Source organism: Haliotis rufescens, unplaced genomic scaffold (assembly GCF_023055435.1).
Source record: "Haliotis rufescens isolate VD_foot unplaced genomic scaffold, xgHalRufe1.0.p SCAF_5, whole genome shotgun sequence".
Taxonomy (NCBI): Eukaryota; Metazoa; Mollusca; class Gastropoda; order Lepetellida; family Haliotidae; genus Haliotis; species Haliotis rufescens.
The window spans coordinates 40138697-40156562 of NW_025964223.1; the positions used below are offsets into that span (position 1 = coordinate 40138697).

General features: G+C 39.5%; 1 protein-coding gene across 10 annotated transcripts in view; it reads left to right on the top strand.

Annotated features, from left to right (window-relative positions):
• LOC124112434 (cyclin-dependent kinase 8-like) overlaps positions 1–14581 on the top strand; it is a 32554-nt gene extending 17973 nt beyond the window's left edge. For 8 of the 10 annotated variants that reach the window (XM_046472533.2, XM_046472539.2, XM_046472540.2 and 5 more), the window contains 4 exons: positions 4794–4820; positions 8188–8229; positions 11432–11524; positions 11901–14581. In XM_046472533.2, coding sequence (XP_046328489.1) covers positions 4794–4820; positions 8188–8229; positions 11432–11524; positions 11901–11996 — 258 coding nt within the window. In that variant the 3' untranslated portion in view covers positions 11997–14581. The remainder of the gene's footprint in view (positions 1–4793; positions 4821–8187; positions 8230–11431; positions 11525–11900) is intronic. The other 2 variants (XM_048384555.1, XM_048384556.1) reach the window with 2 other exon arrangements.
• The last annotated feature ends 3285 nt before the right edge of the window (positions 14582–17866 follow it).

A 17866-nucleotide genomic window follows, 5' to 3' on the forward strand; every position in this document is an offset into this window, starting at 1 on the left:
TTTTTTTAACATTAGGATTATTATAATGATCCCTTCACTTTCATGCTTAATTTCAGACTATGCTTACTTTCCAACTATGGCTATGACGAACTCAAAGGGACCAGTAATTTTAGTTTGTTATAAGTTATATGCATACATAATCATACAAGAAATGCACAGGACCCCCCAAAACAGTTAGTTATATCCATCAGTTCATTATAAGCATGTTTGTTATGAACGTAGTCTACTGTGTGCTTACAATAAGAGTTCATGAGATGTCAGGTTTTTACCTGAAAGAATATATGTTAGTGGAGTACATTAAGGATATAAATCTTGAAGAGCACGGACCATTTCCAGTAGTTCCAGCTGCAGTTAGGAGATGGCTTCTTGTGCTGTGCATGTATGTTCTTTCTCTGCATGATGAGAGAGGAGAATTGTGTTCATGATACACTGGACAGGCATGCTCAGACATTGAGAAACTACCTAACCACATTAGGAAGGAGATTATGATCTGATTAGTCATAAACCATGAACAACTGTCACTCACTCTGTATCACCGTTAAGAAGTAGCAGGCTATTTATCTAGTGCACATATGACCATATATAACTGCAGCACCGATGACATTCCCATGTTGTGTTCTGTGAATCTCCCCATGTTCTTGTCATGTCCCATGTGATTGTTTTTATCATGACTATGAAACATTCCGGTGTGAAGGAAAGAAGTGCATACACTACAATGAAATAACTGTTTTTGTTTATTTTAATATCAAATATATGTAGTTACCGCTTATGTCTTTGCTAGTCTATTGTAGAATGTTTCTAAACTATCACCCACTAAGTATTGTATGGGTAGAATGTTGTACCAGGGTCACTGGTGGTCAGCACTCACTGCAATTGAGCTTGCATCCATTGTTTTCTCCAATAATGATCCTTGGTCCATCGGCGCCATGACCATTCCTGGGCTTCCGCCAAAGTTGCAAAGGTCTTGACATCTTTTGACTTTCCCCACATGTCCTTGTGTAACTGAAATACTGTTCCAGTGATGTAAACAAAGCTCATTCATATTGATGGACCCGCGAGGATCCGGGTCAGAATAGGTTTTCAACAATCTTATTAAAATCAGATCTTAGTTCTCGGTACCGCTAAACAAAGATCTGAGGACATCCCATTACGGGTCACGTCAGACCAACCTTGCGCGAACTTTGACCGTCCAATGGAATGACCAATCAGAAGGCAGCTTTCTCGTGCTTTACGGCACTAATTTCAATTGGGGACTACGCTTCGAAACATAGTTTGACAATTTCTCGATTACAAATTTGAAACCTGAACAAAAGAACATTCTGGAATGGCTAATAGATGGCCTAGATTGTATGGATTCAGTCGTTAAACCCGTAACTATCGTTCGGAGTTAAAGTTTTTGAGGTTGAATGATTAGAAATCACATTCCGACTGTCACTTTCATCATCTGGTAAGCGATGCACTGATTGGTCGGATGAAAGGTCGTTCTGATGTGACCCCTAATGGATGTCTTCAGATCTTTGTTTAGCGGTAGCCAGAACTGAGGTTTGATTTTAATGAGATTGAGGTTTTCATCAACCCATGCTTGCCGTAAAAGGCAACTATGCTTGTCGAAAGGGGCGACTTACTGGATTGGGTGGTCAGCCTTGCTGACTTGGTTGATGCATGTCATCGTATCTCAATTGCGTGGATCGATGCTCATGATGTCAATCACTGGATTATCTGGTCCAGACTTGATTATTTACAGAAATCCATCATAAAGCTGGAATATTGCTGAGTGTGGCGTTAAACAACAAATGAACAATAAATCATATTGATGAGTGGCATTTACAAGCTGTCGTTTCAATAAAGACAGGGATGGATTTCAGTAAAGTTGAAATCTATAGTCAACCCTGTCTTCAAGTTCATTCACTCCCCCTGATGTTGAAGGTACTGAGATTCTGTACCAAGTGGTAGTTAACTTATTGTGTGTCTGATTTGGTTTGGAATGTTCCAGCCTTAATTCTGCCAATAGGGGCATTCACAGATTAAACCTACACATGTTGTGCAGTCATGTTTAGATTTACATACTTTCATGAGTGATGTTTCTTCATGTTTCACAGGTTTTAAGTCTCTCCCTCAGTAATCTGCCTTTTTATATGTGCTTGTGTTGTATTAAACCTGAATAACATCTTTGCTTCTGGTAGTGGTAGGAGATTTTCTTTTTATGCTACAGATTTTCATAATGTAACAACTGGCAGCAGGATGTAATCATTACATTCTTTTCTTTATATTTCTTACATACTTTTATATTTTATGTCTGATATATATTATATCCAATCTCATAAAAATCAGATCTTATTCCTGCTACCACTAAGCACGGATCTGAGGACATCCTATTATGGGTCAAGTCAGAACGACCTTTCATTCGACCAATCAGAACATCGCTTACCAAATCGGGAAAGTGACAATCAGAATGTGTCATCATGTAACCTCGAAATGGATAACACAGGGTATTCTGAATAACATTTACAATCTGTATGACCGTTTCCGTCAAAATCATCGTCTACCTCTCACTTGAATGCGATAGACATTTGAAACGGAGGAGTCTTTCCGTAGCTAGTGGGAAGATTGCCATCAATATCGGCCATCTATTGAACATTCCAGAACTTTCTTTTGTTCAGTTTTCAAATTATGAGTCAGTGTTTTTCAAAGCATAGGCTGAAATGGAATTCGCCAATTTGAAATTAGTGCCATAAATCTAAAGAAAGATGCTTTCTGACTGGCTAATGTCAACTTTCTGTTTGTTGTTCATTAGTCGGTCAAAGTCCGCGAAAGGTCATTCTGACATGACCTGTAATGGGATGTCCTCAGATCTTTGTTTAGCAGTAGCTATAAATAAGCTCTGATGTAATTAGATTGATTGATATCTATTTTTATGTTTTGTTCTGTGTTTTCTTTTTGTTTGCCTGATTTTTATGTTTTGTATTTCAGTGTAAGTCTGGTATCACTTTTCCAAGAATTGGTCAGAGTGAAAAGGGGGAAAATAGGCCATGTGTATCCCTAATGCAGACACACGTATTGAAACTTTATTTGATACATTTTTTATGCATTGTGTTAAGCAGGATAACTAATAATAATAAGTTATCCCCAAAAGAGAGAAAAATCATATTTTTAACTCAATTTCTCATCAAACACTGAAAAATATTACTTATTGTTTCAGCTAGATTGTCTTGGTGAAGAATTTATGGATGTAAATTGACCAACAAGCAATTATCTTCAAATTATCCGAACTATGGCATTTATTCATTGAGCTCACCTTGACGTTTGAGCTTATGTTATGGGTTTGGTCCGTCATCCATCTATTAGCAATGTTTCTAGCATCAGCACTTATCAATATAATAGTCATTCAATATGTTCCATATGTCCCTGGCTATATTAAGTAGGATTTACATTTTGATCATTTCAAAATGTCTTCCCAACATCCTAAACAACAAGGTTTTTTTTTTAGAATACAGAGCTAGTGTCAAGTGTCAAGTGACAGTGTTTCAAAATGGTTTTGGTCATGGTGTTAGCACCTGGCGCTTGTCATGTAGCCCATACAAAATCCCTCAGATGTAATTGGTCTATAGGAGTAATAGAAATATGTTTAATATTTCAGGATATTCCTACATGTAATACATGATATGATGACTTGTGATTGATATTAGTGAGTGAGAGAGTGAGTATGGTTTTACGCTGCTTTAAGTAATATGCAAGCAATATCATGGCGGGGAACACTAGAAATGGGCTTCACACATTGTACCCATGTGAAGAATCAAACAAGATTTGTCTGGACAGGCCAACAGTTTAACATGTTCCACAACTCTGCCACCCCATCACCCCACAGTCATATGAGATGTGTGAAATGTGTCACATATGCATTTCGTTCCATTTCTCCCAGTTTATCATGATGTTATAATATGACACCTATTCACAAAGCTCTGAAGATCCAGGGTAGAATAGGTTTTCAGCAACCCATGCTTGCCGTAAAAGGTGACTATGCTTGTTGACTAACTGGATTGGGTGGTCAGGCTCTCTGGCTTGGTTGATGCATGTCATTGTATCCCAATTGCATTATCAATTCTCAATGATTATTTACAGACCGCCGTCATTGAGCTGGAAAATTGCTGAATGCAGTGTTAAACAACAAACAAAATCTATTCACAGGCATGCTCCCATTGCCGTAAATCTGTCAGTTTTTCAGTTAGTGTATTGGTGATGTTTTGCACATTTGAAGTGTGTTGAAATAATACAAAGACAGTTAGTGTATGGTAGCCTAGTTAAAGCATAGCTTATCACACAGAAGACCCATGTTTGATTCCCCTCATGATTAAGCCAAGCATGTGAAGTCCAGTCTTAGTGTTTTCCCTCTGTGATCTTACTGGAACACTTAAATGCTTAGACAAAAGCTTCAGCATTGTTACTGAACAGTGTAATCCTGCTATTATGGTGAGCCACTGTACGCTATGGTACTTTCATTAAGCATATGTATCCATGGCAAAAACAGGGTTGGAATGTTTTCTTTCAATCATAGCATGTGTGAGGCATGTTCATGATAAGATCCTCACCGAAATGTCACATTAATGTGATAACTGTTTGTCATAATATGTACTGTCACTTTTGTCGAAACTTAAGACAAAAAGAATTCTTTGAAAAAGTGATTTAGAACCACTGAGTTTATCCTATTGTGAGTTCGAGACGTTGATTTTGTCGCATCAGTGTGTATGTTAGTATCCTTAGTAGTAACCCATGCATGTGTGCTTACCGTTATTCAGGTATACAAAGTACAGGGTGGTCACAAAGTAAGTAGACTCCTATCTGTCTCTCATCTCTCCCACCCCACCCCAATCACCCAACATAACATCATCGGTGTAGGCATCACAACAATCCAGTGGATAAGACAGACATAGCATCACACTTGGCCCGTACGGCATCACACATGGCCTGTCAAGCATACATGGCCCGTCAATCAAGTGTCACACATGGCCCGTCAAGCCTCACACGTTGCCCGTCAAGTGTCACAACTTAGCCCGTGAAGTATCATACGTGCCCTGTCAAGTGTCCTACTTGGCCCATCAAGCATCACACATGGCCCATCAAGTGTCACAACTTAGCCCGTCAAGTATCATACGTGCCCTGTCAAGTGTCACACTTGACCCATCAAGTGTGGCCCATCAAGTGTTACACATGGCCCGGGGAGCACCACACATGGCCCGTCAAGCGTCACACATGGCCCGTCAAGCGTCACACATGGTCTGTCTAGTGTCACCCATGGCTAATCATGTGTCACACATATAGCCGTCAAGCATTCTGAATTGCCCATCAAGCATGCCACTTGGCCCAGCAAACATCCCATATGACTATCGAGTATCACACATGGTCACACAGCTCTCCTCTGGATCACTCATCATTCAGTCAATGTATCACACATCATCTAACCACTCCATCTCTTAGACATCTTGCATTCTTTGCATCAGGCACCAACCATCCAGTGCATCACACCCAGCACAGAATGTATCAAATGTGCTTTGAAAAAAGTTCCAGAAATCCTATACCTGTGACTCTCTCATCTTTCAGCCAGTGCATAACAGATCATCCATCCTTTCCAGCCATTATCCAGCCATTATCCAACCAGTGTATCCAACATTATTCAGCCAATGAACACTTTGACTAACTAGGACTCTTACACTTCCATATGAAACTGAGGTCAGTGCTCAAAGACCCAGATTGACACACACAGATGAACAGAGACTTGGATCAACACACACATACAAACTGATGAACACACAGAGATGAACAGACATTTACAGATCAACACACATACACACGGTTCTACACACACAGACCCATATCAACTCGGACAAATACACAGACAAATCCATATACACAGATAAAACACACCTTACACAGAACTAGTTTGACACACACATGCCTAGATGGACACTTTGATAGAAGCACACCTTACACAGACCTAGTTTGACACACACATGCCTAGATGGACACTTTGATAGAAGCACACCTTACACAGACCTAGTTTGACACACACATGCCTAGATGGACACATTGATAGAAGCACACCTTACACAGAACTAGTTTGACACACATGCCTAGATGGACACACTGATAGAAGCACACCTTACACAGACCTAGTTTGACACTCACACACGCCTAGGTGGACACATTGATAGAAGCACACCATACACAGACCTAGTTTGACACACACAAGCCTAGATGGACACATTGATAGAAGCACACCTTACACAGACCTAGTTTGACACACACATGCCTAGATGGACACACTGATAGAAGCACACCTTACACAGACCTAGTTTGACACTCACACATGCCTAGGTGGACACATTGATAGAAGCACACCATACACAGACCTAGTTTGACACACACAAGACTAGATGGACACATTGATAGAAGCACACCTTACACAGACCTAGTTTGACACACACATGCCTAGATGGACACATTGATAGAAGCACACCTTACACAGACCTAGTTTGACACACATGCCTAGATGGACACACTGATAGAAGCACACCTTACACAGACCTAGTTTGACACTCACACATGCCTAGGTGGACACATTGATAGAAGCACACCTTACACAGACCTAGTTTGACACACACATGCCTAGATGTACACATTGATAGAAGCACACCTTACACAGACCTAGTTTGACACACATGCCTAGATGGACACATTGATAGAAGCACACCTTACACAGACCTAGTTTGACACTCACACATGCCTAGGTGGACACATTGATAGAAGCACACCTTACACAGACCTAGTTTGACACACATGCCTAGATGGACACATTGATAGAAGCACACCTTACACAGACCTTGTTTGAAACACACATGCCTAGATGTAGACGCTGATAGAAGCACACCTTACACAGACCTAGTTTGACACATGCCTAGATGGACACATTGATAGAAGCACACCTTACACAGACCTTGTTTGAAACACACATGCCTAGATGTAGACGCTGATAGAAGCACACCTTACACAGACCTAGTTAGACACACGTGCCTAGATGGACACACTGATAGAAGCACACCTTACACACACCTAGTTTGACACATGCCTAGATGGACACATTGATAGAAGCACACCTTACACACACCTAGTTTGACACATGCCTAGACTGACACGTTGATAGGAGTACACAGAACTAGTTTGACACACATGCCTAGATGTAGACGCTGATAGAAGCACACCTTACACAGACCTAGTTTGACACATGCCTAGATGGACACATTGATAGAAGCACACCTTACACACACCTAGTTTGACACACACATCCCTAGATGGACACTTTGATAGGAGTACACAGACCTAGTTTGACACACATGCCTAGATGGACACACTGATAGAAGCACACCTTACACAGACCTAGTTTGACACACATGCCTAGATGGACACGTGATAGGAGTACAGAGACCTAGTTTGACACACACATGCCTAGGTGGACACACTGATAGAAGCACACCTTACACAGACCTAGATCACATCTCACAGAATCAGATTAAAGAGAGCTACACCTTCAATCAATTCCACAAACTCCTGCCCACTAAACATGAAGGTTGCCTGGCAACCAGTCGCCTCCTACTACCTCACAAAGCACTGGTGCTGACACAGTCTGTATTAACGATAGTACCACCAATCCGTAAGTATCCATCGCCCCTCATAGCTACACCATTGTAATCACATCATCCATAGCATAACAAAGCAGGTAGATATGTAGGCTAATTCCTAGATGTAGAAATATATAGGATATGTATTTCATATATATTCATAGGTTAGCACTATGTTGTTTGCATATTTGTCATATATGGTTTATTTTCCCCTGAACACAATATTTTCAGAAATCTTTCTAAAAGTTCTGACACAAAAAATTGATAAAAAAATCAATGATCTGTAAAAGAATATATCTGTGATGACCTTTAAGATCTATTATATATAACCTTACGGTTAAGTTCCTTTACTTTCGTTGAAATTATTGGGCTAATGTTTTGATCTTGTACTGATTGTCGATTCTTATCCCCAATTTCAATATCCCGGTGAGACAAGGATGTGACATGTTACAGGGTTGTCTCCCTTATACCAGCTAGTGAAGCTAGTTTCACCTCTCTCTTCTCTCTCTCTCCTCAGTTCTATCACATGCAAGCAAACAACTGTCTACAGTACCCATCTGCAAGTTGATACGTTCACACCTTGTTTAAGTTACCTGTTTCCTGCTCCTCGTGGAGTGGTTGTTATCTAACAAAGTTCTTTGAGGTTTTGTTCTCTTCACAACTGGCATTTTTGTACACTGATAACAATAAGACCAATAGAAGTTTATGTGGTAAATTTGCAGTACAAATTCTGTTGAGCACATTTGTAGGACTCTGATCTGTGGTTGGTTTCGATTCTGGCAGATTCTTGAATTCATTGCATGTTTCATCCAAGATGTCAAGATGACCTGCCCCGGATGCTGCCAACTAGGATGTCATCTTAGTGTGGTGTCATCTCCAGATGCTGCCAACTAGGATGTCATCTTAGTGTGGTGTCATCTCCAGATGCTGCCAACTAGGATGTCATCTTAGTGTGGTGTCATCTCCAGATGCTGCCAACTAGGATGTCATCTTAGTGTGGTGTCATCTCCAGATGCTGCCAACTAGGATGTCATCTTAGTGTGGTGTCATCTCCAGATGCTGCCAACTAGGATGTCATCTTAGTGTGGTGTCATCTCCAGATGCTGCCAACTAGGATGTCATCTTAGTGCGGTGTCATCTCCAGATGCTGCCCATGTGTACTTTTTGCTTCTTTTGTATAGATTGTACGATCTTAGCTCTTAGTAACATCTTTCATTGAAGATATACTACTTAAAATATAAAGAATCGAGTGGTCCTTAACTGTTTTGGAGTAGTATAGAAATTATGCCACAGACCTAAGCATCCATCACTGATCTGACTCCTACCATGGATTGGAGTCTTACATCTGTTGAAGGTAAATGATTTTTCCACTTATTAAGTACATAGCCACAAAGAACTAATAAAACAAATACAATGAACATTTGTTCCAGCATTAAATTGTCGTCAGTCATCCATTTCTGAGTTGACGGTTATGGGTTACTGGTTCTAAATGAATTATGTGTATGTACTATGGAATACATGTGGTTGAGTTGGAGCACTATACTTGATCTGCTTAATAATTGCTGCTGGACAAAAGCCACTGTCTTGTATCGGAGACTAATTAATGAAGTAATGATAAAACTCTTATACCCATTCCTGCAATGCTAACATTTGAAATTAACTATAAATATGATGCCCTTATAATTGTGAAATCATTTAAGGGTGGTTTATGGAAATTGTAATGAAAATGTTAACTTGTTGTGACAACAAATTTGTTATATATTTGAGTTGGTGTTTTGTTGATGGATCCTTTTCTGTTTGTATTCGAGCCAGAGGTGTGAGTTGCATGGTGAAACACTAACAAGCACATGTGGTGTTTAAACTGAGCACGTACTGCGGTTGGCTGCCTCATGAGCAAGCAGCTCTGTCCAACACAGCATACATGTCAGCTCTTGTGGAATAGTTTAATCTATTCGGAATTCTTCCGATAGATATTACAGTTCTGATGTTATAAGTAGTAAAACCTTTTTGACTTGAATAATGATTGAATTTATATTTGATGATGCATCAACAGTTTTCCAGCTATATGACGACTCCAACTACCAACTAAGGGACTGGTCATTCATTATTGGGTGGGGGTGTGTTTGTGTGGGGTAGATTGGCCTTTGGACTGTATCATGCTTTGTGCTATAGTAAATGAGCAAACCCTAAATAAACCTTACATAATGTTCAAATTTTAACCACTTTAATTTAAAAAATTAGAATTATGTCATTTTTTCATGCCGTCTTTGACACACAGTATGTCATTGTTGTGAGACGTTTAATCATCTGTTCTTCAACCACACACCCCCCACACCCATATACTTAAAACAATGAAGAAAATATTTTTATTCAGAACAGTTAGTTCAATGATTATTATTCAATAATAACCAACTTCTGTCACATTATTGCTTGTTTAATGAGAAGTAATTGTGAAACACTGGTAGCCAAATGATGGTTGACGGACTATAGTTTACTCATCATAGTAATGGCAGTTTCCGTAGCCCATTTCTACCATACACTCTCACACCGAAGACCTGGGTTCTAGTCCCCACATGGCTACAATTTATGGAGCCATTTCTGGTGTCCCCGACATTTACTCACAATTACCAGGCTGATCCTTCCAATTATTGTTTGTATCTTATTTCTGCGACAACTGACGTGAAAATATATTAAAGACACTGACTCTAAGATTTATAAATAAAGAGTTTTGGGAACTGACATGTATGCTGTTAAAACTAACACAAGTAACCATGGTAACAGATGATGGGATAAATGCTGGTATCTCCACAAATGTTGGTTGTGTGTTTACATTTCAGAAAATGCTGTTTTCTTCAATTATTTGTTTTTTCTCAAATATTTTGTTTTCATTGTCTTGTTGGTATTATCATGACATGGTGTATTTCATGTTTGTTAGAGGTATACGGTACACTTATTTAAGTTCAAAATTTGCAGTACAAATTATGTCGCCCAAATATGTTTTTACAACTTTGAGATTTATGTAGCAGATGTAAAATTGCATTATCTAATAATTTGTGAATTAATTTTAAACAATATTTTGTTTTGTGTGGAACATCATAATTTGGTTACATAAATATTGATAGTTGAGATTTTTTTGAGTTGTTGTCATGATATTGTGATATTCTATATATATGGATAACCTTAATGTAGCAGGTTATATGTTGATGAAAAGTTGCGGATTTATTCTCTTACTCATTTCCAGGGTAGATACAATGTATCATCAAGAGTAACTTTGAGTATCCTAGCTTATTGTGTTCCCAGCATATGTGTGTGAGTGTGAACATGTTGCACCCTTGGGAATGAGGTTTCCAGGATAGAATGCCACCAGTACCTCATGTTTAAAGTAAGGATCAGGTGGTTACATCGTGTGACCTGGATGATTGTTTGTCATTGTACCCCAACAGCATGGATCATTGCTCATGCTTTCAACCACTGGTTTGCCTGGCCCTGAATGGGTTGTTTACAGAATGCTTAGACATGGAACCTGGGTTCCACCTCTTCTGCTTGGTTCTTGCTAACACTGCAACATTTGTCTGTGTCTACCAACAGCTGTAGTATTAATACCATTTTCTGAGCTGTTGCTTTGATGTTGGCTTTCATGAAGCTAGTTGTCCATGGAACCAACCATAGTCACCTGATCGACAGCACAATTGCAACCAAGCACATGGTCAATATGCTGCTGATCTTTGCGGCATTCATAACATTTGTTGGTCTACTTCCAGCAAGCCGGACAGACTGACCAATCATCTGGACACAATCAACCACCGGCCAAGAAAGTCCGAGTTATGCCACCTTCAACAACAAGCAGTAACATGGTAGTATCTCATATTACTCTAACAATATAGTGGAAGTATTTCTAATATCCTACATGGGGATATATAATATAATATGTCTGTACTTCAAATATCTCCTCTGTGTATGTGTCTTCTCTTAATATATTCAAAATCTTTCCTACGTATGCGTGGTATATGAAATCTCTTGTTTAGGTTTATCCAGCATCTTTTGTCAGTACTTCCATCATCTCAAAGTATATCAGATATCTTCTCTGCGTATATGCAATATCTTCTCTGGGTATAGCCAATATCTTCTCTAGGTGTATCCAATATCTTCAGGTATATCCAATATGCTCTCCAGGTATTTCCTTCATCCAGTATGTTTCGACTATTGTCTATTCTATTTTCTATTCTACAGGTTCACAACATGCACGGCCAGCAACAGCAAGGGATGGCCTTCTCCACCAACAACACCCAGACGTCCTCCTCAGGCTCAACCTACATCAGATATTGACAGTCTGATACACAGTACATGATGCTGTGTAGTGGGAGCACATGAACAATACAAGCCAAGGACACTTTGTTGTTCTCCCAGGTATCCTCGCCTGCTTCGGAAGGATTCGGAAAGAGGAGACTGATTTGCTGCTTGATGAATGATTGTGTAGTCCTACCTTATGTTGTTGTCTTTGGTTGGGGTACATAGTTCCACATTGATGGGCATTCTTACCACCAGGATCAGTTTGATATGCTGGGGTTATGTATATTTGTTGATTTCAAAGATCTAAATATTGTTTGGTACACTTTCACAAGCAGTAGAAACACACAGCCAAGTGTCATGTGTGCGTACTAGTTACAAAACGTGGTCACACTGGAAGAAAACCAAGGGTTTGATGATGAAATAATCCTGTAGTATTTTGATGGTAAGCAACTGTATACAGATTTCAACACATAATTATGATTATATCAGAGGCCTTACTTTCAGGATATGTAACAACAGTTCTACATTTAAGGATACACTGAATTTGAATAAGAACTGTACAAGAATCATTGAAACAAAGTTGTCTCTTGTAGAACATTTTGTTGTGAGAAAGAGAATGGTATTGCTGAAAATTTGATCTGCCAGGGATATTTTTTTCTTGTATCTTACTCTTGATATGTGTTCAAAAATGTTTCTATATGATTTAAAACATCAGTTAATCTTGATAAAAAATAGTATTACTTCCTTAATTCAGGGTGGACAAGCATTTCTTGTGTTTGGGAGATGGTTCCATTTTGGACAGCTAGGCCACATTTTTTTAATTTTATGTTTCACAGATTTATTCCAGCTTTTCCACACAAGGGCATTCAAAATGAAAATAAAAATAAATTGCTATATCAATCATTTATTTATATGATAGCCTGTGAAACAAAAAATAAAAACTGTGTGGCCTTAGTTGATTAACCACGGCATTAATTCATAACACATCACATTAGCCACATATTAAAGTATCTTCTGAATGTTTTCTTCAACCTCTTGTGAGTCTGTCCCAGTTTTCATGCTTGTTTTGAGCATTGCAATGTTACTTTGATGTGTGACTGTTTCGTATGGCAAAAGAGGTTGTTGTGGTAAACAATTTTGTGAAACACTACATTAGATTTATTTCAATGGACATACAGTGAAACTGTTAGTCTGGAGACCATTCCAGAAACACCACCTTCTGGATCACCTTGATGGGAAGGTCTGTTTTATTATAAAAGAACAGAACTCCATGATTCATAAGTCTGAAAATTCACAATGTATGGTGCATCTGCCCAGAAGGTAGTCTACTCTTCACCTGGCTGTCCACTGAATTTGAGAAACAATGAGTCGCTTACAGGGGGACTATGCTCCACCATATGGTGCCAATATCTGGCTGTTATAGATGTAACTTGGTTATGCAAGATTGGCATACTCACAATTTGATTTCGTAGACAAAGAAAGTCGCTTTTGAATGCCTTGAATCAGACTTGCAAGGTTTGCCAATTGGCCTTAAAACTAGTCCCCCTTGAAATTGTTCACCAGTAGGTTTCTGTCTACATATCATAAAAGGAAAGTGTTTTGTGTTATATGGTACAAGTGAAGAATGCAAAGTTCCGATTTTAGTTATTACTATTTTATGTTTCTTTGCTATCAGACAACCTTCTTGAAAGAGACAAGATCTGATCAGAACTTCTGATTCTTGTTGTCTTATCATCTTAAGAGCTTGTTGGATAGCGCAGTAGATATTGCTTTTCATACAGCTGAAGGATGTGATCTCCCAATCCATTAAAGGCTTCATCCTGTGCCTATTAGTCTCACAGATGATGCTGACTAATGACTTTATCTGGACAACTGTTCACCTCCAATGCGATGAGTTAGGAACTTCTTTATTGTCCACATGTTGTTCTGATTTTACACAAAATTGAACACCAGTGTTACTAGCTTCATTTGAAATATGAATAAATCAAATTGTAATGTTTAGCATTAAACCATTCATAAATATATTTTCTTACAAAAGTAAAAAGGCCATTTGAGAATGACGGCTGTTCAGATATGACACTAAATGGCACACCAGGGTTACCAGCATATATTTGAAAGTGAAGTTTGTCAAATTGTAATACTTGAGGTAAGACCATACTAAAAGAGGTCTTTTTGAAATGTAATTAAGAATATGTTGAGGATGAAAGCTGAATTGTATGAGTTTTTTCAAAGGATATGAACATGAGGGAGCACTTATCCACACTGTACCTCAGCTTTAACAAATAACCCAAATAGATAAATGAATTAGATTAATAGTGAAATGAACCATACCATAACTGTCGTATTTGATATAAATTATTATCCTAACTTGCTCTTAACTACTCAAGCCACATGCCCTTATGTTCAATTACATGCTAGATTGCACTTTTCTATTTTACATACGACAAACAAACGTATGTTCATCACACCATGATTATGTGTTAAGTGCTACAGGGTTTTGGAGAGGCTTAATTGTTGTGAGGGAAGGGACCTGTGCAGGATTGTTCTTCATGGTGTGGAAATATGTGTGGGACGCTATGAATCTGTACATACTAATAGGAATAAAGATGTATCAGATAGCCTTTGTGTTGTTGTCGGTTCTCTATCACTATAGACAGCAGATACAAATAAATCATGATACATGTATATCTTTGTTATTGTACGATTCCGACTGTATCATATGTATGTGTTTTTGTGTCGCTTTGAAATAGTGGTGATACCAGATGTTCATGAAAAGGTGAGCGTATCCTGCACATCGGTAGTAACATCACAAAAAATACAAAGACAAGTCTTCACAAGAACATATGGTACAAGTCAAAATAGGGGATTGCACCAGATATCATTTTGGTCATGGATGCCTCATATTTGTATTGTCCGATTATTTACAGACCATGGTCATATTGCTGGAATATTCATGAGTGAGGCGTTAAACAACAATCAAACAAGCAAGCATATTTGGAGTTGTCCATTTGTCTGCGGTAACACTTTGAAAGCTTTACGAAAGCTTTGAATGCTGTAAGCAAGAACTTCAGAGCAAGAGTCCTATGACACTCTTTAAAATATTCATAGAAAGAAGGTGCGGTCGGGTAGCCTAGTGGTTAAAGCGTTCGCTTGTCACACCGAAGACTCGGGTTCAATTCATGACATGGGTACAATGTATAAAGCCCATTTCTGGTCTCCCCCACCGTGATATTGCTGGAATATTGCTAAAAGTGGCGTAAAACCATACTCACTCACTCATTCATAGAAAGAGCATGGTCGATTGTATCTCGAATGACACAATCGGTAACATTTTAATATACTACTCGAAATTTACTAAGGATCACCACTTTCAAAGGTACTAGGTCATTTGCATCTGTTGAAATAGCCAAGGACAGTATTTCGTGAAGACATGTTTAATGAACAATTGTCCGTTGTCATGTGCCACACAATGCCAACAAACATCATGTGACCAATAATCAGAATGAGATTGTCTGACAAAATCTGAAACGTAAAAAAATCACGAAAACAAATTCATTGTAAAAAATAAACAACCTCTCAGTAGCGCGTATGTCATCCACGTTATCCGTTACCTCATTCTCCAATAAGTGTCTGGGTGGTTGCTAAGGGACGATTGTCCCGCTCTTCAGTATTAAAGGGCATTGCCAAGGTCTTGTCGAGTTGCCGGATTGACAGCGCGGCTTGAGAGTGCGATCAGCAGCTCGGTAGCATTGAGGTCTAGTGACCAAGCTGACCACTCCATGAGAACAATAGTCTCTTGCTCAAAGTAGGCATCAACGACCCTGGTACGATGAGGTCGTGCGTTATCGTCCATGAGGAAAGAGTCTGATCAAATTACACCAGCATACGGTCTCGCGTACACATCCAGAATGTCATCCCTGTAGCGCACGACTGTCATAGTGCCTGCTGTAGGACATGGAGATTGGTTCCTTCAGCTCAACTGACCCCTCCCCAAATCATGATTGAGCCCCTCTCCTGATTCTTGGTCTGTCCAACTGACGTGATTTACACCCAATCCACAATGTCTGCCTGTGATGTCGGGTTAGTAGGATGCGAATGCCGTGACCGTAGACCAGCCTCACGGAGACGATTACGCACTGTCAAGTGAAGAAACGTTAACACCACTGGCGTTGCGCAGGTCATATCTGAGTATGGTGTCAGTCACGAAGTGATGACGTCTTAATGCAATCAGTAGAACCTGTCTTCCTGCTCTCTTGTTCAACGCTGTCGACCACCTGCATGTCACTATGAAGCTGATCCAAACGTCGTATCGAGTCCATGCCTTGATCACACTATGGCTGGGTCAACAACTTCACGTTGCAAAAGTCTTTGGTGTCAGTTTCAATCATGCCTATGCTCCTGCCTAATTCTTCGGTCGTCAAACGACGTTGAGGGGGCATAAGTGCATTCAGTTGTTGCAATCTTTGGTAGCAAATTTTGTTGTGCTCTCTGATAATGATGTGCAACGATTCTGTTACGATACATCCAAACAGTTTTCAAGCACCTCGTGCGCCATCTTGCCCATGACTGCAAGCCTCTGTCCGTTCATCATGACATTGAGGTCCTGTGGGGTTATCCAATCATTGTGTACCGGGATATTTCTATCTTTATTTGTTGGGTGATTTTTTTATGTCATCAAAACTTGATCCTTAGTAAACCTTGAGTAGTATACTTGGAAATCATACATGTATAATATGTGTATCATGTATCATGTCGTTATATGTATAAATAAGACCCCCTGGCGAAATATTGCTTACTCAGCTGTATTGCTGATTCATATGCAAACCAGAGATACACCTTGGTCGCAAGTGCAATGCTTTTGATTCATAGATAAGTGGTTTCCGGTAAGGAGTCCCGTGTCATTAGACCCAATATGGACGTTGGACAAAGGAACTTCGCCAGTTTAGAGTGTCATCTCCATATCTGCAGATGCGGTAGGGTAGCCAAGTTGTTAAATCGCTCGCTCGAAGGCCCAGATGAGATTGAAGACATGGATTCTGTGGGTAAAGCCTATTTGAAGTGCAACCACTCTGTCTGGAATACTTGCCAGACGACGCATGGTCATATACGATCTCTACTTATGGAGGACATCGTCATTAAAAGCTGCATTAAAAGAGAGTGACAACAGCAATTATACATCGTTACCTTATTTCAGTGAGAAGTACAAGAGTCCCACAGAAGTGGAAACTCCACCCATTTTTTACCTCACCTGACTGATTGTTAAGTGAGCATACCTTCTACAAGTTGATACCGGGTTAACGCACCCTTCCTCCAGCTGACATGAGTGGGAACCAGAAGGCATTTTGACCCAGGACATCATTTGGGGTTGGGAAACACATGCCCAAAATATCCCACCAGCCACTTTAATAAGTGGGGAAATACATGACATGTGCAGTGAGACTTTAAAACTGTCCTATGCCTCTACCGTAATTTGGAAGTTAAAAGAACTTTGGTTTGATGGCCAATATCAGCCAATCACCTGCTTGATTATTTGTAGTTTATAAAGTCGGAACCAGCTCTTACAAACGCAATACGAACAAAGGAGGTTGGTTCAGGACATAGAGAAGCAGAACTGCCTCAGGAATGACCATTCCAGTGGGCTTGACCTTCAATTAACTTTAGGCTGTACCATCACTGGTCGATACTTTATCAAAGGGGCAGTTTAGTTCAAATGGTGAACAAACTTAACGATTGATCTTCACTGTGACCATCCACGTGGGTCCTTTTCGAACCTGGCCTCGCCATGAGTATGACATTCACAATGTTTCACTGACCTAACGAAACTACTTCGACAGTTTTTCGCGTGGTGACGTAAGTCATGTTTAGTCGACTATTTTATTACACCTTATAAATCGTATCGTAATCTA